The 24,041-nt window shown below is 53.2% G+C and overlaps 6 protein-coding genes across 6 annotated transcripts; 4 read left to right on the top strand and 2 right to left on the bottom strand.

The window, feature by feature from the left end:
- Positions 1–1,708: 1,708 nt before the first annotated feature.
- DICSQDRAFT_166592 (uncharacterized protein) lies at positions 1,709–4,404 on the top strand (the record flags this gene model as incomplete). Its single annotated transcript, XM_007362161.1, has 5 exons — positions 1,709–1,876; positions 1,938–2,111; positions 2,445–2,601; positions 2,671–2,822; positions 4,195–4,404. The coding sequence occupies 5 exons, from the start codon at positions 1,709–1,711 to the stop codon at positions 4,402–4,404; spliced, it is 861 nt and encodes a 286-aa protein (XP_007362223.1).
- A 1,035-nt stretch (positions 4,405–5,439) lies between these two features.
- Positions 5,440–8,511, top strand: DICSQDRAFT_152738 (acyltransferase ChoActase/COT/CPT; the record flags this gene model as incomplete). Its single annotated transcript, XM_007362162.1, has 11 exons — positions 5,440–5,696; positions 5,786–5,803; positions 5,874–5,939; positions 5,999–6,179; positions 6,242–6,308; positions 6,382–6,491; positions 6,544–6,875; positions 6,931–7,521; positions 7,580–7,876; positions 7,938–8,173; positions 8,227–8,511. The coding sequence occupies 11 exons, from the start codon at positions 5,440–5,442 to the stop codon at positions 8,331–8,333; spliced, it is 2,262 nt and encodes a 753-aa protein (XP_007362224.1). The 3' UTR covers positions 8,334–8,511.
- A 134-nt stretch (positions 8,512–8,645) lies between these two features.
- Positions 8,646–9,949, bottom strand: DICSQDRAFT_133193 (class I glutamine amidotransferase-like protein). Its single transcript, XM_007362163.1, has 2 exons — positions 9,486–9,949; positions 8,646–9,429 (listed from the first exon to the last, which is right to left on the bottom strand). The coding sequence occupies exons 1-2, from the start codon at positions 9,505–9,507 to the stop codon at positions 8,753–8,755; spliced, it is 699 nt and encodes a 232-aa protein (XP_007362225.1). The 5' UTR covers positions 9,508–9,949; the 3' UTR covers positions 8,646–8,752.
- Positions 9,950–10,490: 541 nt separating this feature from the next.
- Positions 10,491–14,371, top strand: DICSQDRAFT_144213 (uncharacterized protein; the record flags this gene model as incomplete). Its single annotated transcript, XM_007362164.1, has 9 exons — positions 10,491–10,646; positions 10,727–11,744; positions 11,795–12,525; positions 12,586–12,664; positions 12,714–13,146; positions 13,202–13,296; positions 13,349–13,986; positions 14,042–14,156; positions 14,211–14,371. The coding sequence occupies 9 exons, from the start codon at positions 10,491–10,493 to the stop codon at positions 14,369–14,371; spliced, it is 3,426 nt and encodes a 1,141-aa protein (XP_007362226.1).
- Positions 14,372–16,008: 1,637 nt separating this feature from the next.
- Positions 16,009–16,800, bottom strand: DICSQDRAFT_22421 (HET-domain-containing protein; the record flags this gene model as incomplete). The annotated part of the gene is made up of 1 exon (XM_007362165.1): positions 16,009–16,800. A coding segment is annotated over one exon (792 nt), but the record flags the coding sequence as incomplete, so codon positions are not given.
- Positions 16,801–19,841: 3,041 nt separating this feature from the next.
- Positions 19,842–21,279, top strand: DICSQDRAFT_144217 (uncharacterized protein; the record flags this gene model as incomplete). Its single annotated transcript, XM_007362166.1, has 10 exons — positions 19,842–20,030; positions 20,081–20,082; positions 20,138–20,199; positions 20,251–20,348; positions 20,402–20,505; positions 20,557–20,558; positions 20,618–20,771; positions 20,832–20,924; positions 20,982–21,108; positions 21,172–21,279. The coding sequence occupies 10 exons, from the start codon at positions 19,842–19,844 to the stop codon at positions 21,277–21,279; spliced, it is 939 nt and encodes a 312-aa protein (XP_007362228.1).
- Between the last annotated feature and the right edge of the window lie 2,762 nt (positions 21,280–24,041).

The raw sequence follows: 24,041 nt of genomic DNA on the forward strand, positions 1-24,041 counted from the left end.
AGGTCCTTTGCGATGCACTTGATCAACCACCGCAAAGCATGTGGCGCGCTTCACAACGCCTGTGCCGTTGCATTGTCCTTAGGAGCCAGAAGACAGAAGACACCGCTTTCTAGAATCATTGAATGAATTATTTAGAACGATGTGCCTTGAGGCAGAGTGCTATGAACCGGGTATGAACCGAACGCGGGCTCCCAGCACGCGTAGTCTCGACCTCAAGCCTACCCCTCGAACCTACCTGCATCTGATCGTCATTCATCGGCATTCACACTTATGTCCAATCACTATTCCCGTTCTACCCATACTACGTTATCTGACCAGCCCGCTAGCGGTTATGCTGTCCCTACTGATCTACACAACAGTCGCCTTCAGTCTTCTCAAGGAATCGGAATTAGCCGGCACTCCGAGCAGGCCAACGGGCACAGCGGGCATCCTCTCAACTTCCTGCCTCATCTTCCATCTCCTCAACACTCGTCATCCATCGCTGCCAATCAATGCAACAATGCGAATACCTGACCTTGACCTCCTACCGCCGTCCGTCTTCATCATTTGCGATCTCTACAGGATGTCAGTGTGAGTCCCCTTCCTCTTTCTCTATTCATGCGTCCTAGCAATCACCATCAAGCAGGGCTCTCTGTCCCCACGGTATGTACGCGGAAAACAATCGCGACGTCATCAGACTCGTGTTGTGGCTCTCCAAGAGGAGACTCGAGTGAACTTTGGTAGCATGCTGGGAAACGCTGCGACCACGTCATTCTGCGCTACCTGCCATAGAACAGGGCGGAGGAGTACAGCCTCGTGTGCGTGTCGGCTGTAAACGAGGCTATGGGATACGCATTTTGTAGCCGTCGGCTCATGTCTAGTAGTAGAGATTGCTGGCGGCACGTCTTTATCCTCAGCTCCGGTGGATGGTAACCATGTCCCAGTTGGAAGCTTTTGGAGGCGAAATTCGACCAGGTTCGTCCATTGTGCAAAGGGATGTCAATGATCGCTTATCCTCGGCTACCCTGAGCTTCTGATCCCAATTGATTTTGTGCGTGTGGACAGATCCGATCAATCGTCTCAACCACAGAGTTCAAGGGCGTGGTTAAAGCGTACTCTACTAGATTCGTTTAGTACCTCAACGAGTTCAAGGGCTAAATCGTCCCCACACGTAGGTCCCGTGAGTATGGCCCGCTTGGAGATGGGGATATCTACCGGACAAGGTATTTAGCGGCGTTGCTATGCGTATATGGACTCCCCGGAGATTGACTAGATCCGCCGGCGTCAAGCTAACGCCGTCTCAAAGAGCTTTGTGGCGCCTCGTTTTCACAATGTCTGAACTTTACTATACAATCATCGCCACATTCGACCTACCGCAGCACACGCGTTTTGATCTAACGTAAAATGGCAAAATTTTCAACCACCACACCGTAACCAACTGAGTGTGGCAGCCGGCCCAAAGCGCAATGGCCCGCGCGTAGGTTGCTTTGCCAGTTGGGCGCTGCCGTTAGTTCGGTAAGCCGCTTTGTGGTGGTTCTGGCCTTACTTAGACTCTATCGTCATGTGCTTTGTCGAGCCAAAGAGGACCACGTAACTGAGCAATCATGGCAAAGCGTACTAAACAACTCGCATATATCTAGTAGGCATCCGAGCCACCGTTTCGGCACATAACATCGAGCGCATTGCGCATCCACTCCTTTTCTTTCCACTGTTGTACTCCTGTGCCGGCATGCAACGCTACAGCAACCCGGATGTATTTTTCTGCCCTCTCTACAACGCCCCCGGTGTCGCCAACCCGAAGATGCACATTTGTGACCCGGATGAAGACGTAGACGACATTCTGCGGCCATTGTCGGAATGTAGCACTCCGGAACTCACATCGTCGTCGTCGACCTCCGTATGTTTTCCGTTCGGCCTCACTAACCTCTTCCGAGCAGGCGCTGACCGTGCGCTCATAGAGCCCATCGTCTTCTCGGGACAACTCGCTTTCCCCACCGCCTTCCTCTGCAAGCTCGGACACCGAACGGAAGATACAAATATATCGGCAAATGTGCGAGAAGGCCGGCAAGAGCCTCCTCGACTTTGCGGCGGAAGTGGAAGGCCGCAGGAACTTGGACGGGAAGCGCAAGCAGGTGAATTCAATTTCGAGAGCAACTATGCCCAATGTGTTCTAAGGCGTTATTCGCAGACACAAACTTCGCAAATGGCTCGGGACTCACCTCAGCAGCAGGAGTGACCGCCATCGACGCCACCAATGCCCTCATACCCTGCTGAGGTCGCCGCTATGGCGCACCGTCTTTCGATTTACATAGTTATATTCACTCTACCAGCTGAACCCATATACCCTCACTGTCATCGCAATGTATTCTAAGCATCATGAAACAATAAACATCCCCAATCTTATGCCAGTTTGTACACTAGGAACCGCGGGCGGCGTGCTCGCCGCTCATGTGCATGAACTTCAGCAAATTGTGCAAACAATGGTCATCCATGACCACGGCGCCCGAAACTGGCCTCCCCTTTCCGGAAACCGCAAGCGCCTACTAATTACGGCCAACTCCCATCTCGTCCGACGGACTCTGGCCATTGAGCACCTGCGCGGATGGATCCCGGCAATGCTAGGTAAGTATTCATCTTGCGCTATTACAGCGCCTTGCATAAGTCCGTGAACGCGCTGATTTTTTCTCTCAGGCGTCTACGCTAAGCGACCTGCCCAAACAGGCCACATGACGGTCACAGGTCTGGAGCCCACGGCCCTCGCTGGCATCACAGACGAGTCTGCGATACACGCGTCTCGCACGTTCATGGTTGTTGACAGTCCATATTGCAGGGAGATGCGCTTGGTGAGGAATGGCATGGTCACTGATGTTCTCTGAACAAATAGAAGGTGATGGTAAGGACCGCAATTGATTACCCTCAACGGTCAAAACGTTTGCAGTGCGATTTGCAGACCATTAGCCTCGTTCTCTTACACTCGACATGGGACATGGCAACACAATGTCTAGCGAGATCTGGAGATGCAGGAGGCGCTGCCACTAAGTACACGTCCCTCGCGATTGCGCCTTTGCTCCAGATATGAAGTAAGCAGGTGAATTGTGTGGAGATTAGAACATGAGCATTAGACCACTTATGCGCGTTCATATGTAGGACAAAATGAGATACAAACATTTCTTATCCATTATACACATAATGAACTTCTTGTATATCGAGTCAGTAGCTCTTCAATTGTGACGTGCCGTTATGGCGTAGTAGAAGTCTTCGTGACCGTAATGTGGCTTACTTAGGCAGGTCGCCTAGCGTAGACGCCGGAGAGAAAGAAATCAGCGCGTTCACGGACTTATGCAAGGCGCTGTACTTCATACCACTCAATCGTCATTAGAGAAACATCGAGGCTATGCAAAGCGCCCCGCTGTACCACAGCCGCCTCGGCACTCCTCACTAATATCTCTCTTGTCCCTCTCCCGAGCGCACTCCTCGTCCTGCTCTCCGCCTCTGCACTCTCCGCCTGCTGCTCTGCGACTCCCAGTGAGCTCTGTCTCTATGCTCCTGCTGCTTCTGCGCCGTGCGCCGGGGTCCTGAGTGTGAATTCGCACAACTTCTCCACCACCGTAGTTATGAGGCAGAAGTGCCGTTGCACGTAGAGCGGGGATTAGCACGGAGCGGTCAGATGTCCGCCTGATAGTATATTGTCCGCACGCATGACCCGTGTGCAGGGAAAGCAGAGATACTGGACCAGCGTCCCGCCAAGTACTGGGCTGACGGACGGAGACGGGCGCTCCATAGACGCCATACTTGGACTCCTTCAGCTTGGTATCAAGCTCTAGGGCTCTCAGATCTCAATGTTCTTCGATTATGCATCACTTACAACTCTTACTGACCCTGACATGAAAAGCGCTGAGGTGTCACCCTATAGTAGTTAGTCACCTGCAACGCGAAGCCAAATATTGTGAGTGTTTGCCCCAAGTGGGCGACCTTCCCTTCACGATCCTCACCCTTCTACATAGACTCTCCACAAGTCACTCAAGCCTGCTCATCGATGAGGCACAGCTATCCTGCCGACCCTGCCCTGAACTGTCGCCCTCAAAACCCCCCACCTCTCGATTGTATCCCTTCTAAGTCCATCTCCAACTGGCCCAACCGCGAGCACACACCCACGAAGCCCTCCACCCACCGTAAGTTCGTGTTCACGCTCCAGGGCGACGTTCACTCCGCTAGTACTCCTTTGCCACCCCCGACGATCTTAAGAAGCAGGTCTGCGCATACAACCCCACCCGCTTCGAGACAGCCCCGCCTACACCGCATACGTATGTCCCCTCCCTCCTTGCCCAGCCGTCGTGCACATTTCACTCCAAGACCCGCCTGCAGCCCCACGACAAGAAGACAGTCTGCCCGGTCACCTTCGCCCCGTACGCCTACAAGCTCTAATGCTACTAACCCTAACCCCGCCGAATTGCGCGAGTACTTGGTAAATATTTTCATGTCTCTCTTCTTCCATGTATAGTAGTCTGCCCTCAATGACTATCAATTATGGAATATACAACATCGAATTGTGCGATAATCTGTCGGCTAGCTTTCTTCGTAAACGATCCAGATAGACCATTTTGTAGCGTGAGCTTGGGCTCCATAGTAGAATTCGCACCAGATGCTGACCATGTATGTCCATTGGCTCAGTCAATAATGTACATCATCGGCCTCAGTTCCCCTATAGCATGGTAGCTGCTGTCCGAATGCTCAGCAAGAAATGGCTGTCAATGTCCAGGCGCCCTGCAAGGTCTGGCCATTGCACACCATATCTGGCGGATTTGCTACGGGTTTACCATCTACTTCTCATACCTTGCCCAATCTGGTCCGAATTGCGGAACCTGGTCATCACTGACCATCCTTTTCGCTTTTTTGCTGATGAAGGGCGCTCCGTGTGCTCGGATTCGGACGGATCTGCGCAAGACAATCTCTGTAGGCGCCAGAATGCTCTGGGGCGCCGGTCGGACCCCCGCATGCCCCCGCATCATGTCAAGTGCACGCCCTACGTCGTCGCGTTCGGCGTCGAGCACTCCTGGACAGCCCTCTGCGCTAGTGCTCCTCGGTCAACATCCGGAACTCACTTGCACTGCACTTCCCACCCTTCTACGGTCCTCCCACGATGCACATAGACTACTATAGGCCTCCGTCGACGTTCCGGGACGTCGAGGGGTCCCGCTCGGGATGGTCAGGTTGCGGAGATAAAAGATCTGAGAGATTGTGATCGCGGTAGCGACACCTGTGATTACCCAATTGGCACTGGTCAGAAGGCCTTCCCCCGCACTACTCCGCATTCAGCTGCCTGCGGGGTACCCCACCCATGTCTTATACATATCGCACAGTCTCGACCTCCCGCCCGCAACCTTAACCATCCATTCCTATTCGCGCGTCACCACAAATACCCCCGAGAGCACCCCACGCACTGCGACCACACCACGAGCAATGTCCTCTGTAACCAACCCGGTGACGAAGTTCGAGGCGAATCCCCCGGAATCACGGACCTTCGCTCGTCAGGAGGAGCTACCGAAGCTACCCATTCCCCCGCTTGAGGACACCTGCAAGCGATATCTCCGCGCACTCGAAGGCCTGCAAGACCCCAAGGAGCATGAAGAGACAAAGAGGGCTGTTGAGGAGTTCCTGAAGCATGACGGTCCGCGGGCCCAGGAGCGCCTGAAGCAGTACGCGAGGGACAAGGCGAGGTAGGTGCTTCTCAGCTCTTAGCCCCGCACTGTCCCCACCTACGCTCATGCTTGTGTCTGCGATGCGCTGTGTCTCATGTGCTTCATAGTTACATCGAGGAGTTCTGGTATGTGCCTCCGCCATGCCTACGATCTTGAGCGAGAGCTTGATATATAGCCACGCTTCTCGGAGGGCAGGTATGAGTCGTATCTCTCGCATTCAGACCCAGTCGTCCTGGCGCTTAACCCGTTCTTCGTCCTCGAGTGAGTGCTCCTTGCATTACTCACGGAAACTGAATTCCGAAGGACGATTTGCATCATAGGAACGATCCCACTCCCGATCGAGGGCAGCAGCTTCCTCGTGCCGCTTCGCTTATCGTCTCTTCTCTTGGCTTCATTCATGACTTACGCGCGGGAATGTTGGAGCCCGACACGATGCGCGGGATCCCACTCGACATGGATCAATATACCCGATTGTTCGGAACTGCTCGTATACCCACAGAGGTGCGTGGCTCTCATGCTCTTCAGCACATCGCGGGATCTAACTCGACTTGTGCTGGGCGCAGAGAGGCTGCAAGATGGAGGTGCACGGGGAGTCGCGACACATAGTCGTCCTTCGACGCGGACAATTCTGTGAGTCGCCGCTTCGCGTGGCTTCTATTCATTTCGAGATGACGTAGCTCCAGAACTGACGCTGATTGCCCAGATTGGTTCGATGTGCTTGACGCCGAGAATAGGCCGGTGCTGACTGAACGCGAGGTCCTCCGCAATCTGCAAGCCATCGTCTCGGATGCGGACCAGATGCCCATCCACGAGGTTCGCGTTTCAATTTTTTTTCAGTAATTAGAGAGTTGATCTCTTAGCCCAGGTGGCGCGGAATTCTATTGGCGTGCTGTCTACTGAGAACCGCAAGATATGGTCGAGTCTCAGGAAGACTCTCATCAGCAGCAAGGGAAATGAGCCGTGCCTGGACGTCGTCGATCATGCGTTGTTCGTCGTGTGCTTGGATGACGCGGCGCCGCAGAACCTTGCAGAGCTGTGTGACAACTTCCTGTGTGGGACGTACAACCTGAAGAATGGCATACAGATCGGAACATGCACGAACCGGTGGTATGACAAGCTGCAAATAATCATTTGCGCCGACGGAGCTGCTGGTATCAACTTCGAACATACAGGTGTTGACGGTCATACGGTACTGAGGTACAACATTGCATCTCATTAGTGATCCTATCTCGTTCATCCTAGTGTTTTACAGGTTCGCCGCCGATATCTTTACTGAAGGCCTTATGCTCCTTGCCCGCTCCATCAACCCATCCGCCCCTACTCTCTTCCACGCCCCGCTCTCCCCCTACGCCAAGTCCTACAAGCCTCCCCGTGGCCAGTCTGCGCCGAAGACCGCCCCGGGCTACCCTATTGACACTGCTCCAAAGAAGCTCGAGTGGACGCTAGCCCCAGAGCTGCGCGCAGGTATCCGATTCGCAGAGACGCGGCTGAGCGACCTGATCTGCCAGAACGACTGCCAGGCGCTCGAGTTCAAGACGTACGGGAAGAACTTCATCACGTCGCACGGCTTCTCCCCGGACGCTTTCGTCCAGATGGCGTTCCAGGCGGCGTACTTTGGGCTGTACGGGCGCATCGAGTGCACGTACGAGCCGGCGATGACGAAGGCGTTCTTGCATGGACGCACGGAGGCGATCAGGACGGTGCAGCCGCATACGGTCGAATTCTTGAAGACGTTCTTCAGCGAGGCGGCGTCGAACTCGCAGAAGGTGGCGCTGCTTAGGAAGGCGTGTGAGGGACATGTGAATTTGACGAAAGAGTGCAGTAAGGGCCTTGGGCAGGACCGGTGTGTACTTACGCCTCGCTCGCAACGCGTCGCATCACTGATCGTGGTAAATACTCAGGCACCTGTATGCACTGTACTGCCTCCTGCAGCGGGAACGCGAGGCGGCCGTAGCGTCTGAGATGGATGAGGATGGACGTCCGACGTCGCCGACGAGCGTCACCTCCAGCACGAGCAACTCGCGCGATAAGCCGTCGTTGCCTGCGATCTTCACGGATAACGGGTGGCAGATTCTCAACAGGTCTATCCTTTCGACCTCAAATTGTGGAAACCCTGCGCTGAGGTTATTCGGTTTCGGACCTGTTGCCGCCGAAGGCTACGGTATAGGCTACATCATCAAGGACGAAGGTATCTCAGTGTGAGTTCCCATCAGTTCAGTGCTGTTCCCAGACGCCCCTAATGTCTATTGGTGAAAATAGGTGCGCATCGTCGAAACACCTCCAGACCCGCCGATTCCTCGACACCCTCCAAGGATTTCTCCTCGACATTCAGCGTATCCTTGTCCAGCTCCACCTCTCAGCCAACCAGCGTCCAGAGCCGTTCGTTGACCACCAAGGGGTCCTGCGTGACTCGAAGACTGGCCGGCCGATCAACGGACATCGTCCCAATGGTTCCGTTGAATTGAGCAATTACGACGACGACGACGAAATGATGAGTACGTACCTTCATTGGGTGTTAGTGACTGTTGTGTAGGCTGATGTGCAGCAGCGGGCTACTCCTTCTTTGACAGCGGCGATATCGAGTTGCTTGGGAGGAAGAAGGATAGGCGGACATTCTACAAGACCGGCAAGATCATCCCTATGGCGGAGTATTGATTTACCGCCTTATCACTGCAGCGTACTCACATGCGCATAGCGCGACTGTACTGAATATCAAACGACCGAGCCATATGCATGCATGTACTTGTATATTTATACGTAACTGTAGCGATCTGTGTTCTTGGCTGTGTACAACCATACTCGGATTTGCGTCATGAACGGGTTCCTATGTCCCTTTCATCCCCTTCATAGTGATTTGTATCCGTCTATCTACGTGACGGCTGAACTCGTTAACGCATGTAAATACTTCGCGTGCACACCTCAGCCTGGAGTACCTGAGTGTTTCGGCCGAGTCAGGTGAGCAGGTATGGAGTAGGAAGCGCTTCTGCATTTGACCTGAGAACGTAGTGACTCGGATGTAACTGCTAGCAACTCAGTCTGTATCGTATGGCCCCGCTTGCATCCCCCAGCCGAAGTCAGGCAGAGGCCACACCGAACACGTATGCAAAGGTGTCCCAGTTCGGATCATGTCTCCACTCGTACTCCATGATGTTCGCCACGGTACGCGCCCTCTCCTCGCCATATAACTTCGAGATCCATCCCAGGGTGACATCGATCCCCGCGCTAACGCCTCCGGACGTCCAACAATTTCCATCCACGACGTACCGCGCCGTAGGTACCCATTTTACGTTTGGGCTTAAGGAAGTTAACATCGTCCAATACGACTTGTTCGTCGTAGCGCGCTTCCCGTCGAGTACGCCCGCAGCCGCAGCGACCGCAGCTCCATTGCAGACCGTGATCAGGTACCTGAGCTTCGGGTACACCTTCTTGATGAACTCGACGGTGGGCGCGACTGTGGGCGCGGCTGCCCCAGCGCCTCCAGGGACGAGCAGCACTTCCAAGTCGTCTGGCACGGTCTCGTGCGTGTGCGTCGGGACGATGTTCACGCCGAAGTGCGAGCCCGCCTTGTTCAACTGTGGGTCATTGAGCCCGGTGTAGACAGGATCCAGCGTAGCCGCGATCACGTAGAGGTCGAGCTTGAAGTCGTTGGATAGCGTATAGAGCGCCTCGATGGGCCCGAAAGCGTCGAGGGGCTCGAAGCCTGGGAAGACGACGATGCCGGCTTTGGAAGGAAGAGCCTCAGAGGAGGTAACTGCCATGAGTTCAGGTCAGCTCGAGGGTCAATAGTGTCGTGCCGAGGTCGCTTACTGGCGTTCTGCTGAGCACTCATTGTAAGTGCTGGGGTCCTGAAATGAGCTTGAACGGTGTGGGATGACAAGTGCAGTGGCTGCTCTCTGTTGCTGCTGGACGTGTCCTATCTCACTTATACCCCCGCTTCGGCGCCTCCGCTCGTGGCAAGCGGCCTCGATACCTAGTGCGCCAAAGGGCCTCGTAGGCCCCCGTAAGCAAGTACCCTACACGTCCGTCCAAAGGCCGCGAGACTCCTCGGCAGGAGAGCCAAGCTCTCACTCGACAGTGATGGCAACGCGTCGACTTACTTATCCGCAGCGGAACGCCTACGGCGTTTCACCAGAAGTGCAAATTGAGGCGCTCTCCACCGGTTCTTCTGATTCCGTTTACGTTGTGTCTGTATAGCGCTCCTCGATCAAGACGTGAGATAACGGTATAAATCAGAGAGGGAACTGTTGAAATACATGGGTGTTGGTGGAGGAGATGAAGGATTTCACGACATCAAAACCTTCGGCTGATTCTGTGTATTGTCCGATTATCCTCAAAGTTCAGGGCATGTCCAAGCAATACTGTAAGAGCTTTCAGCTAGTATTCCGAGAATGTGGAAAAGCGGTTGGACGTACAGAGCAGGACGCCCTCCCAAGCGTGCTTAGCTTGCTTCAGCTAAATAATCTAGCTCGATCCAGCCCGTCAGCGCGGCTTACTAGCTGGTTTGGCGACAACAACAAGACCACGCGAACGCCACGAGTTGGCACGGAGTCACTTCACGTGACTAGGCATTGCTCTTGATCTCACTCATTCTATCCGCCCCTCGGCTTGTCTACATTAACTGCATCTGTGTTTTGGAAACAAAACGAATGCGCTGTTTCGAGACAGTTGCGTGCGACTCACTCTCCTGATCCGAGGTCCGCAACAACACCGGCCACCTCTGGTCCCTGTGAGCATGCATCTCCAGGTGTAGAGTGCGTTCATTCAAGTTCACATGTACTCCTTCATCCTCCAGCTTTGACATAGAACCTTGTGATGGTTGCCCAATCAGACAAGCGCCTTATCTGGCATCCTCGCGGCCAGAACAAGTTCATAGTGGGCGGGAGCACTCAAATCACGTTGTACGAATGGATCCCCCAGTCCACGGAGATCAAACAGGTTGCGTCGCAGTCAGAGTTGAACCAGATGAAGGTGAGCCTACCAACGATCATGCTCTTGAATAGGTCACACAAATTGCACTGCTCCATGCCTCCATCCTCGAATGGCCCTAGTGCTTTGCATGGTCTCCAGATCCTATCCTCGACGATCTTGTCGCGGTCGGATTCAGCAACGGGCGTGTAGAACTTGTGCGCTTTGAAGCATCGAAACATGCCCGCAACAGTGCTGCCGTATCTTTGCCTCCCGCTCGGAATACTCGTGCTTGCAATACTCTCGGCTTCTCTCCCGCTAATCCCAACTCTCTTGCCGTCGGTCTCGATAAGGTCCGTAATGATCCTAGCCTTGTGATATGGGATATCCATTCTGCGCTGCCGGCCCTCTCTCTTTTCGACACCGGCTCTCATGGAGATATTGACGGAGATGACTCCACCATCCTTTCGCGCGGTGATGATCATACTCGTACGAGCTCTGACCCTCGACCAGTCCAACACTACGCGTCTGCGGAGGTTGTCTCAACCCTTTCCTGGCTTCCCCAGAACCCCCAGTTGCTACTTGCTGGTATATCTCACCGGTGGCTTCAGCTTTTTGACACACGCACGACCGCATCTCCAGCTAAGGCCGCCAGCAAAGTGCACGGCATTGCGACGGATCCATTCGACGCCCATCGCGTCGCGTGTTACAGCGAAGGAATTGTCTCCATCTGGGATATCCGACGTTTCACGCAGCCTATCTTGACATTCACGTCCAAGGATGCCTCTGCAGACGGCGCGGATGGAGTGGTCGCAGCTCACTCCAGCTCGCGCGGGAAGGGAGCGCCTTCCTCGTCTTCCGCCGTGGTACCTTTGGCACACGTCGAGTTCTCCTCGACACGTAGGGGTACTTTGGCTACACTGGAGCGCGAAGCCAGCCATGTCCGATTTTGGGACATCCATCAAGCGCAGTACTTCGAGCTTAGCGTCGAAAGCAATCGGTCGCGCGATTCGTCGCAGTCTGGCGGAAAGGCGACCAGGACTTCTTGGGTAAAGCCTTGGGCGGGCGGAGGTTCCACTGCCACTCGGCCTTCGTCACCGCCGGTCCCGGTGCCCGGAGAATTCTCCCAATACCACCTCGTTCTTGCGGATACGCGCAGAAGTGAGCGCCCTCTCCTAGTATATGCGATGATTTCACTGATCATTCTTCAGCGAAGACATTCTCTCACCCATTCACCTCGTTCGCTCTTGTCCCGAGCCCGAAGCCACACCCTCTAACGTCCAACGTCATGCTCGTAAATAGAGATGGAGATCTCGAGCTTTACGCTGTACATGATACCCCCATTCATCCTCCATGGAGTTCGCGAGGCGACCTCGCGCTTGGCATTGGCTGCTCGTACACAGTCATCCCCGGCATCACGGATCCCACACCTCCTCGTGAGCCCTGGGAACTGCTTGCCGCTCGCCCTTCTCGTCCCGGATCCCGCGCGTACTCACTCGAGCGAGCGGCGGACTCGACGTTTCACATGGGGGCGGTGGGTGACTCCCCAGCGATGTTCGGAAGGGGCGACGAGGATGGCTTTCCAGCGCTGACTCCAAATGCAGCGAGTGTGTCAAGGGGACATTCTCCTGGAAAGCAACGCTTCCGCCATCTAACTGCAGAGAGCGCATTGGCTGTGCAGGAGCTCCCCTTCGAGCACACCGCTGTTGTCCGAGGGCAGCCGCCTAAGCGCTCTCGCCGGGGAGGGGACCACGATGTGGAACGTGGGCGCAGTGTGCCTCCGACTACACCCAAGACTGTTACGTTGGCGTTGGACGATGGTGAGGGAAAGGGAAGGATTGCGAAGAAATCTCATGCTGTGAAGGCCCTGCAGCATGTTGTAGAATCCGACATCTCCATGTTGATGCGTAAACGAGCAGCCTTCGCATATGGCCTGATAGACGTGAGGAGCTCTCCGCTACATGTTTGAGCCCTACGACTGACACACTTATCCCGGTTACAGCCTGTGTACAACTCGTCCATTGCCAACACGACGAATCCGCACAACCCAAGCCTATCTGAGCTATGGTCATGGATCCAACGTGAGTCCCCTAACCACCTGACTGCCTGCCCATATCTGACGTCCCCCAGACTCGCAGCGTCTCGTGTTCTCCCCGTCACCTATCATCGAGGGGTACAACTTTGCCTACCAAGGTCTTATTGGAATATGGGAGGGCTTCCGCCCCATCCGACCCTCTCCTCCGTCCGGCCAACCCACACCTCGTATGCCCGCCCGCAGCGCTCTCTTCGACGGGCCTAGCGCTTCGCCGCTTCTCATCCCTTCCAGTTTAGAGTTACCACCCCGTCCCAGCTCGAAACACACAAGTCGGAGGCGGAATCAGGTATCGACCTCTTCTCTACCCGAGGACTTCTTGAATGCGATCGACGAGCTGAACATGAGGAGTGGGAGCTCGGAGACATGGAAACCTTCGGTCTCGACCGCGCGGCTGTCGCAGAGACGATTTGCGTTGCAGCTGTGCGGATGGAGCCTGGCGCAGGACGACCTGGCACGGGCGATCCAGAAGTAAGTCAAGCTCGTTCGCGAGATCTGAATATATAGTGATGGCTATCGCTACAAGGTGGGAGAAGGAAGGGAAATACTCGCAAGCTGCATGCTGGCTAGTGTTCACCGAACAGAATAAGCCGGCCATCGAGACGTTGATGCGGAGCAAAGGTAGGCGTTCATGGCAGCCGACTAGACCATTCGTACTTACCATGATCCTTAGACGAATCCCTCCACATGATGTCGGGCATGCTTGCTGCTTTGACCGCGAGCCCGTCCCGCAACGCGGAGCTAGTGCAGCATTGCGAGCGCCTCATTGTGCGGCTACAGGATCCATATCTCCGCGCCCTTCTGACTCATCTCACTGTACGCGACTGGAGCGAAGTCCTAGAAGAGGATTCACTGCCTCTTCGCGAACGTCTCGCCATCGCTTTCCAGTTCTTGGATGACAAGGAGGTGTCATCATTCTTGCGCCGTACCGCAGATCGTGCCATCCACGACGGCGACATTCACGGAGTCTTCATAACCGGATTGACCGTCGCCGGAATAGAGCTACTGCAAGCTTACATCGACAGTTCTGGGGACGTACAGACTGCGGCCCTCGTTGCGGCCCTGTCACCTACACTTGCGCGGGAGTCTCGAGCCACACGATGGATGAACGCCTACAGAGACATGCTCGACGGCTGGCGATTGTTCCACCATCGTTGTCACCTCGACATTGAGCGAGGAAAGATCTTGAAGGAGGCGGTCGAATACGGGGAAATCCAGTCGTTCGACTGGGCTCCGAAACAGGTATTGCTTCGTTGTAACTATTGCAACAAACCGATTGAGGCGCCATTCTCTTCCGAAGCGAATCCCAGAGTGAGTCTGGCCTATATATGCTCCCTGTCTCGTAAGTATTGACCGGTGTTCCTAGGCGACTCTGTGTCCGAACTGCAGTAGACCATTACCGCGTTGCTCTATTTGTCTTATGACACTGAATCTAGCCCCGGATACTGGCCGCGGAAGCACTCTATCCGCCATCCCGTCTGGTACGTGTCTGTTTGTTCCAGGGCATATGGACCGCTATGCTGACGATGTTGCAGATACTCTACAAGAGGCGCTTGTATTCTGTCAGACGTGTCGACATGGCGGTCATGCGTCACATATCCTGGAATGGTTTTACGGTGAAGGCGGGGCGGCTTCTCGTGCTCACGGCACTTGCCCTATCGCGGGTTGCGAATGCCATTGCGGCAACGAGCTGTGATACCTCCGCGAAGTGCCTTCATGGTAGTATGTAGGGATCGGCACCTTGACCCCTCACATCGTCAGTCGACAGGCGGATCCTGCCTACGACAATCTCATGACGATACACTGCCACTACGGAGATTGATACGACGGTACTCTAGGTGATGACACATGTTTAAGTATCATTCATTGGCCCTGTTGAACCCTGCACCAGGGTCCTTTTGCAATCAGCATGGTATTGCCAGTGCCCGAGTCCCGAGTAACATAGTTTCGAGCAAATCGTAGTATGAGGTATAATTATTCGATTTGTCGGCGGTCATGATTGCTTCAAATGACTATTTCCAATTGGCGGCGATAATCTTTTGAAGAATAGCATAGCGCGAACTTCAGCCTGTAGAAGCGACTAGTTGCTTGCTAGTGCAACTGATTAAGCTATACATTTATAAACGACGACGGGTCGACGACGACAAAAGGCGGAGACCAACGTTTGCTACTCGCTGTTGCAAGGGGGGTAATCTCTGCAGACGGTGACTCGCTGTGAAACATCTCCACGCCCAGCGCGTATGTCCTGCACGAGTGAGATGCCCTCTCAGACGATACAACACTGAGATTGAGCTGGACGGTCAACCCTTGACCGGTACCGAAGTAGACGTGAAACTGCTTAGACGCAAACTTCGAAGCAAAGTGCCAGGACGATACGTGGTCTGCATCGCGCCGGGTGTGCCTGACCGCGAGGGGGCGTTGCCAGTCAGTCTGGACCGACGCCTTGGGTTCCTGTGGATTAGCAGGCGCCAGATGGGCAGTCACCACCGCCCTCAGCCAACGGTTCTTAACACCTTCCTCGCAGCCGCAGACACCGAGTTCGATATGGATGCAACGACCACTCTTCCTAAGTTCGTACCCGCGCCTCCTGGGATAGTCCAAGTCAATTGCCTGATCATACCAGATGGGCGATACCACATAACCATCCTTCTCCAGCAGCGACTGACACCACCCGGTCAGTTGGATGTCGAAGGCGCCATCGCATCGCGTTAGCGCAGTTTGGACCTCGCCGTAAGCAGGGAGGGCTCGCGCGCGCGCTTGAGAGGGTCGATGAGGGACATATATTTCTTGCACCCGGATGCTGTCGCGATGGGCGGCCAAGAAATCCTGCGTCAGGCGCGTCGTGCGGAAGTACAACTCGCCGAGCGAAAATTGGCCGTTCGCGCTTAGGTCTCTGCCATGGATGTCGTTGTCGCTGATTGTCATTGTTGGCGCTAGGAAGGCACCGACAATGAACTCGTTGGATGTGTGGTCTTGGTTCCGCAGAATCAGGGCTAGAGAGCGTCCTGTGCTGTCCTGACAAGCTAGAATAGCTAGGTGGACAGGAACGTCTGAGTGCACGGAATTAGTCGTGAGGACCGGCACCGTCATGCGTATGCCGTGAGAGGTGGCCGTATAGTCGGAGAGTGGAAGAATAGTGCAGAGTTGTTGGACGAAGGTATGTCGGGGAAGCACTAAGGTTTGTGCAGAAGAGACGAAGTCTCTAGGGGAGAGCGCGAAGAGGTTCCGCATATACAAGCTCTCCTCAGCCATCTTTTCCCGTTCTTCCCAGAAATAGGCCCCGTCGGCTGAGGGGACGTTCACGAGCTCGACCTCATCTTGCAAGGAAAGGCCCCAAACGAATAGGCTCTGATCAGAGGTCTGCTTCAGTACCTCTTCTTGCAAGCGGATGAAGGCGAAGCGTCCCTCGCCATAGATCGTCGGCAAATGAATTCCGAGGATACCCATCAGCGAGTACGCCTCATCTTCTTCTCTAGTAGTCTGCCGCCGAGATGCCCAGGAGATGCGTCTCGCAACGCTGACTGAATCCAAGGATGCTTCGTGGGTCAAGATCGTATGTTCGATGCCCGTCACATCCTCGATCACTGTCGCAAGCATCGCCTTGGTTCCGAGGACGCGCCAACCCTTGGAAAGGAAGACCAGGACGCGGGGGGCAAGTAGCTCCTGGAGGGTCCACCCTCGCGAGAACCAACGACTGTGGCGAAATTGTGAGTTCGGCGCCCGGGGCTCGTCCTCGTCGTCCACATCATAGAGGTAGGCGTAGCACACCCCTGCGTGCTGGTACCATTTAAACATCGAGTTTATCGCCTTTGAGAGCTCTGAGCTACTAGTCTTGTCGATGCAGGATGAATCTACCCAGACACTATCGAATCCGTGCTCGCGGGCGATAGCGCAGCAGCGCCTGATCTTCTCGGACACCCCGCGAGGGATAGAATGCCTCTTTCGATTTGTGGTCCATAGCTTGAGACGATTTGACTGTTTCATGATTTTTTGGACGTCCTGGTAGGATTGCTCTGGGGGACCTTCACCCTCCTTCATCCAGACATGGGAGAGAATGGCGTAAGAAACATGGCGTGGCTCGTTGACCCATCGAAACTCCGCTGTTGAGGTGTCTAGGAGACGCATAGATATGGGGCTTCTTGAAGAGACGATAGTTAGGTCATTAACATTTAAACTCGGGATGGCTACGATTTGCTACTTACAGTGCACCCTAGGCTCCGTAGAACCTGTTGGTAAGGGGACGACAAATACTTCCGCCAGATGCACTGTAGCCATTTCGGATAACGTCAGGATTTCGTATTATCAGCAAGAATCTGATAGTACTCACCAGTCGATTTTGTCCAAATGGGCTCTGATGTGCCCAGGGGAAGACGCACAGTAAATGCGTGTCGCGAGGCCTGAGGTCGAACCGTTAGACGCTCTCAATGTGACGTGTCTCGAGCGATTGGTCGAGCCTGCAGGCCTGCACCGCCTCACCGTTGCAAGCGGCAAAGATGTATATATATATCCGACTTCTACGACATCGCATGCGCAACAGTCTGTGCAGATCAGCACTTCGAGTTTGATGGATATTGGTAGCTATGTTTCTCGATGCCATATAGCAGGATATAGCATGACCAAGAGCGTCCTCGATTTACATCCAATCACGTAAGTATATGCTCAATTTGGGGTTTTGCAGTGCCCTCGCAATGGGCAGAACTCCTTGACCGCCGTCGATATCGTGATCACTGACAAGATGTATGAAACTCAGGGATCTCTGGGTCTCCTTCTCGACTCCATGTTCATCGACTTGCATCGCTCGATAGTGAGGTCGCTGTCGCCCACTCCCAAGTAGCCAATCTGCCATTATGATTCACAGTATGTCGCTTGATTTGTGTACGTCAAGGTACAACTACTGATAGGTTGTTCCAGGCCTATGAACGGACATCATGCTTTTCCTGCTGGCCTAAGGCGGTGATGTAAGTGCTCAGGAAAGTCGATGCTCCAAAGATATTAAATCCTCATATCATTACACAGGCGACTTACTTGAGAGTCGGGTGCGTCGCAAAACACCGGCTCTGCTCACCCAGCATCCCTCAGTCTCCTACACATTTTACTAGGTTTCGCAGCGAGGATGGCATAGAGGATATTCATCTACTATTGACAGAGAAGGGATACCTACCGTCGGAGACCTGGTAAGTCTCACTCGGCGCTGCGGGGAAGAAGCCGGGCACGTTATTTGTACAGTATGTCTCTACGATTGATCATGCATTCCCGTCTTTCCGTGTTAATTAGATACATGCACGCAGCCCGCAGACGTACTGCGACCGATGCCGGTGAGCCCTGAAATCCACACTCGTAGCTAGGCTATAGGGATCTGACAGGGGTTGTGGCAACCAGTGTACGAGTGCAGAGTCAGATCTATCGTCGCATTCCATCTTCGTTGCCTCTTGCGACAGCATCCCTTCGCTGTTTAATACCGTCTGATGACTGCGGATGCTGGACGATGGCCGCTCATAGGGCGATGTGGGTACCGAGAATGATCGACAAACAGCAAGTGACACCGCTTCCCGTCGAACTTTATCACAACCTGTATCATACGGCAAGTACCGTTCGATGGGGTTCATAGTTCATTCATACCAAGAGAAGATGGGTATTGTCTGCCAGCGATGTCGGGGGATCGTGACTGCTGTCTGTTCAACCAATGTGTCTACTCTTCGACTCTGCTTATGCACAGGGGACACAAATTCGATGGAACCGCGAAGCTGCGTTGGTGCGAACGCGACACAGTGAACTGAGATGAAAGGCATGACTGGCGTCCTGAGAAAATCTCACCACAGTTCTTGTTGTGAAGGTTTCCAAAGTTGATACATTGTCCGACCCCTCATGGCAGCGCGCGCGCTCTCGATGGACATATATATGCCTTCCGTGGGCCCTGAGGCCCAGTGAGAACCTTCCCTATTTCCTACGATTTGTGGCTTTTGCCAGCGAATGCCATCTTTCGCCATTGTTTTAGAGCTGTCGCGATGACAGCTCGGCGTCTATTGACGCTCGATTTCATGCATCGATGATCCCTTTTTGTATATAGAATGGCCATCCGACGTCGATTTGCCAACCCTTCCATACAACAACTGTTTCATGTATACATCGCCGCATCCATATACATCCAATTCTCTGGGCGCCAAACGAACACTATCATCCATTTCCATGTCTGGCTGGTCCTCGATCTCGTTCCCGACCCCTTCGTCCATGACGCCATCGACATCCCCGACGCACTCATAAACGCGGTCAATTGCCGTCTCGCCTTCTGCACACTCTCTCTTCTGTTCTCCCACCATCGGCACTCTCACTGACTGCTTTGAGGCTATAAGGTAGGTACTAGCATAAGGACATTTATGGTACATAGTAGTGAGCGCATACAGGTGAGCTGGTTAGTACTTGCATAACGGTAAGTGGTGGCAGGCAAAGACTGTACACAGGTGGGCCACAGTACAGTAACGCTGACAGTTCCATGAGCACGAGTTCATAGCCACGCAAGCCACACACTTTACACGCAGTAGATAGGCCGGCGTGAGATGCGGGAGGCAGCAGGGCGGCAGGCGGGCGCAGGGCGGGAACAGGCGTCAATGTATCCCAGCGCGCGTGTCATACTGTAGAGTAACTGATGATAAATATATATGCTTGGATCGCATCGAGCATCCGAATCTGTACCGATCTTTTGTGAGCTTTATGTGTCTTCTTCTGTCTGTCGAAACAGGCCAGAATAGACTGTAATCGACCAGAAACGCTACAAATTGACGGATAAAGGTGAGTGACGGCAAATGGCTTTTTGTGGCCATATCTGCCTATCTCCTGCTATATCTACTGATATCCACCGATATTGGTCTTTATGCCAGCTAGAACAAGCTACAAATCGTAGGAAATAGGGAAGGTTCTCACTGGGCCTGAGGGGTGTACCCCAGATGGCCTTGATGGCCCATTCTTTCCCTTGGGTCGCCTTGCAATATGTCGTCTTCCACTGGTTCTGACATTTTTTTGTCATCGAGTACTATCAAATAGAGTGAGTAAACTTCTCCCTCCGGGATTATGCTCTTAGCACCCAATCTCACAATGCTCCCCTCAGACAGCTGAGTCGATACATTGCTTTGGCCAGCTTTGGTTTGTTGCCCCTTGCATTGCTCCTCCAAATGCAGCTGCTGACTCTCTCCATAGCTCTACTATCGTTCGACTACTTAATCACTTTCGACCGAGAGATTTGCTACCTCTCAGGACACAAACGAAGTTGGGTAATGGTGGTGTTTCTACTCAACCGGTACATCAGCCTCTTCCAATCTTTGGTGACTCTTCTCTCTACATTGTTACCTGTGACTACCTTTGTGGGTTATTCTTCTAGCTTCATGCTCGACATCGATGCTGACGTACCCAGAGGTGAGCAGAGACGTACAATACGCCTGAGGTGCTATTAAAATCTATCCGTTGGTAGTTGTATATATATGACGCGTACCATAGACGCATGTCAGATCCTACTTTACGTCGTCTGGGCAGGTGAGCAACTCATTCATTCCCCCCCGAAAGTCTCATAGAGGGAAATCATAGTGTTCTCCGCCTTGAGAGTTTATGCTTTCAGTGGCAACAATGCTATTGCCGTTGTTGTCGTTGTTGTGCTTTCTTTAGTCCCAGTTGTGACATACACTGTAAGTTGCTTCAATATGTATTACTGAACACCGGTATGGCTAATCCATACTAGGCACTATCTGCATACACTTGGATCGAGGTTGACCCCTTATGGCCCTCTTCGAACATCAACTATTGCAATGAGGGTTACAGTATCACTCCCCAGGTGTTCGCGAAGTAAGCAGTTGTACTGACGTTAAGCCCTACTATGCTGATTGCATGGCTTAGCCGTAAGCGCATCGCACCCTCAATTACCCTATCCTCAAGCCCTCTGACGTCTGCCCTTCAGTCGGTTTGCTCAAGAATGTCCCGCTCCTGCTCTTGGAGGCCATCGTGATTGTAGTGACCTTCGTGAGAACGTGGAACCTGGCGCATTCGCGTGACAAGTCCTCAATGGTCGAGCTAGCACGGCTGGTTCTCAAGGAAGGTATCATCTACTTTCTGTCAGTCTATGGCTGTCTATTCTCTATATTGCTGCATACTGATGGGCTTGCAACTGGTAGGGCCATTCTCTTGATCAACAGCACTCAGAGTATTTCTGACTTACTCCTAGACTTGAGTGTAAACTTTGTCGCCGCTAGTGCTATGTTCCCCCTGTAAGTTACAGTTGTTGGCTCATGTTGACGACCGCTCACTTTTCTTCACTCTACAAGGATGGTTCCTGTGCTCGTCTCCCGTTTCTATCTAGACTTGGACGATATACGCAGGGCCGAAGATGCACGAAAAGCGGAGGCGAACCGTCGGGCCGATTTGGAGAGAGCCAAGTTGTGGAGGATCAAGGTATGGTTAAGCTTATGCATCCTTGAAACGAATCCTGAGCTGTCCCGCAATGTTTTGTCGCAGCCTCTTCCCCCTCTCCCCAAAAGCGAGTGCGGTGAAAATATCAGCTACATAAAGGAGGTGTTCCAGTACAACAGGCGACTATGGGGCAAGAACGCCATCCTGATATAAACTGCAAGCCGTGCATGTCCACGTTCGGATACAGCTGGAATCTTCTAATTTATCATGTGGGAGCTTGGTCATAACCCACACGTTATCTTGGTTGCCTTTTGTTGTACTGTAGACAGCAGTTTTTCTTTGGTTCATCACTTGTCACTTTGACTTCCACCTCGCCGGTCATATGGTAATGTTATGCAGTCTGTCGGTTGTGTAATATAAGCGAACCACTTGTGCTCGGACTCTCGGAGAATAGCCTTATCTTTCGCCTCAGGCATCACTTCCAGTTCTAAAAGGTGACCGAGTACATTTGGTAACAGGTGACTTTCATGTTGCCTTGGCCAGTCCTCTGGCACTTGAGGCGATGAAAGATTGAAAGTCAGTATTGTCCAGATGCATCTGACAGGTCTTCATATTTGCGGATGCACCTGCAGTACCTGTGTATATATGATGCTTCAGCACATCTCTCACAGGCAACCCGCACCATTTCAGACGCACATTGTCAGCTTGCACTTGTCGCACTCCTTCGACGTCTGCGTATTCGCAGTGGTCTCATCGCGCTCGCAGCACGCGCAACTGCCCGCGAGAGCATACACTGCGCCAGGCTGCCTGTGCAGGCGGTTGGGCATCAGCCCGAGCTGGCCCATGTGCATCGTGCTCAGCATGTTGTAGCACGAGGTCAGGCGGCCTTGCATGACTCGGGTGCAGCTCGAGGTGCCTTCCGCTTCGGTTTGCCTAAATGTCACAGGGATGGTCTGTTATCTTTCCGATCCGGAAACCTATGGGAAGCAAGCCAGTCGCAAAACTCGCGTGTTCAGTTCTTGGAGTGCTTCATGTCGCGTCTCATGTATAGAAGCGCGAGCTAGACGCACTCGGTGTTGCGGTTCTTCAGGAGGTAGAAACGAACAATGACGCGTCTTTCCTCACTGTATACACATCATTATCTACCGAGAAACCTGGCACAATTCGTAAGCAGAGGGATGAATACCATCCATAGCCAACAAATTCGATGTTGAGCTTGTCCGCGCACTTCTAGTCTTTCAGTGGTGGCGCATATTAAGCGCCTATATATCAGGCTTTGGGGTCGGTCGTCCTTTATCGCGTCTTTTAGCTAATTTCAACACTAAATGTATCATTGAGAGCTGGAGGTGGACGGGAGAGGAACGAACCACTCGGAAACGCTGAGCAATGTTTTTTGTACTCGGTGGAGAGCGAACGATAAGCGCTGGAGATTCAAATTGCTCAAGGCTTGTCCGAGGCGGTCCTCAGATGCTCAACTTGTTTTGCCAAACCGTGTAGACAGGTAGAGGACTGCTAGTATGTACCAGGTATCATTACCAATGAGCTATTGTCACCTTAACCACTCGGTCATAGTGTCTCATGTTAGCTTCCTCTGTTCCGCTCTGAGTTCCTTGCAGTGATGCTGATGAAGTTCTCAGTCTCGTGAGTCAAGTTGCCATTGGTGAGAGCGCTGTTCTGGTCGGTCTCCCATTCGGACATGTGGTCTGATGTATATCGTACTTTCGATAACCCCATACACTGCAGAAACATACTTTTCTCCTGCACTCGCACGAAAGCAGACCTACTACCATTCCTAGCCTGAACTCCTGGACGACGGAATGCAGGTGAAGGACATACGAAGCGATATTTCGAAGATGTAGTAGGATGCATCAAGTGACACCAAAGAGCTGGAGATACTGTTGCTCGTAGAACGGAACAGTATGGCGGACGCCCTGTCCAAAATTAGTCTGGAAGTTGGGGCCGAGGAACATCGCGCAGCCGGTCAGTCCACCATGGTATTGAGAGTTATAGGGGGATGGCCTAGGCTTACTGCGAACCTTTGGCCGCTGCACTGCCCAAAGACAGCGAGCCGGGCCGAGACGAGGCGTAGTATAGGGAGAACGCCTAGGGCGTGGCCCAAAGGGTGATCATTGAGTAGAACTTTCAAAGTCCCGGGAATAGATATGTGGGGCTCTGGAGGAGATACCCTCCATAGTCTCGTCATCCTCTATCATACGCGATGCAAGGGGCGGCCAAGGCACGCTTGCGCTCGGCACATCTGACCATCATCAACCTTTCGTGAAGGCAGCGAGGTTTTGTGCCTGATAGCTCCGCCTTTCGACCAAGAGCCTTACTGAAGGACCCCCGATCATTCTCCCAAAGGAATGGTGCCTGATCCGGACAAAATTGGCCACCCAAAAAGGCCTATGCCTGATCCAATCCGGCCAAATCGACGTCCAAATTCTGGATGGCCTGGTGCCAAAGTCCGGACAAAACTGGTCCAACCAGGCAGAGGCCTGATCCCCATCCGCCCTTGGGCGGCCCGATGTTGGATGATAGCTACCCAGTCTTGACCAACAGTATCGCTCATTGATCACCAAGGCTTGCAAACCAGTGTCGCTATCTTTTTTTCCTTGTATCCCGGAACGTAAAAGGATGTTTCTGTTGAACTTGGACTTATCCGGACCGGACTACACGAGGCTATGCGTCTCCTAGCGCTTAGCTGTAGTCACTTACGTAGTATGTTACCATATTTGGGACTCTCTGCTCGTGTACTATAGCTATGCTTCCGGACTCTTCTGGTCATGTCTAGGACAATCCGTACTACTCCAGAACGGTCTAGACAGGTCTATGCCTTACTCATCTCTTACTCATCCTATGGTGCGATACGTTGCAATTCTTTCACCATCGTATTATTCATTGCACTATGGTACATGTGACTAACCACTCTTCGATTAGTCATGGACACTTCTCTGTAGTATATAAGGACTTCAGAT

Source organism: Dichomitus squalens (genome assembly GCF_000275845.1).
Source record: "Dichomitus squalens LYAD-421 SS1 unplaced genomic scaffold DICSQscaffold_3, whole genome shotgun sequence".
NCBI classification, from domain to species: Eukaryota; Fungi; Basidiomycota; class Agaricomycetes; order Polyporales; family Polyporaceae; genus Dichomitus; species Dichomitus squalens.

What these genes read in the sequence shown, in the direction of transcription:
- DICSQDRAFT_133193 (XM_007362163.1), bottom strand. Translation starts at nt 9,507, where the DNA reads ATGAGTGCTCAGCAGAACGCCA. An exon ending in GAGTGCTCAGCAGAACGCCA is followed by an intron (nt 9,430 to 9,485) that starts GTAAGCGACCTC and finishes AACTCATGGCAG; the next exon opens with TTACCTCCTCTGAGGCTCTT.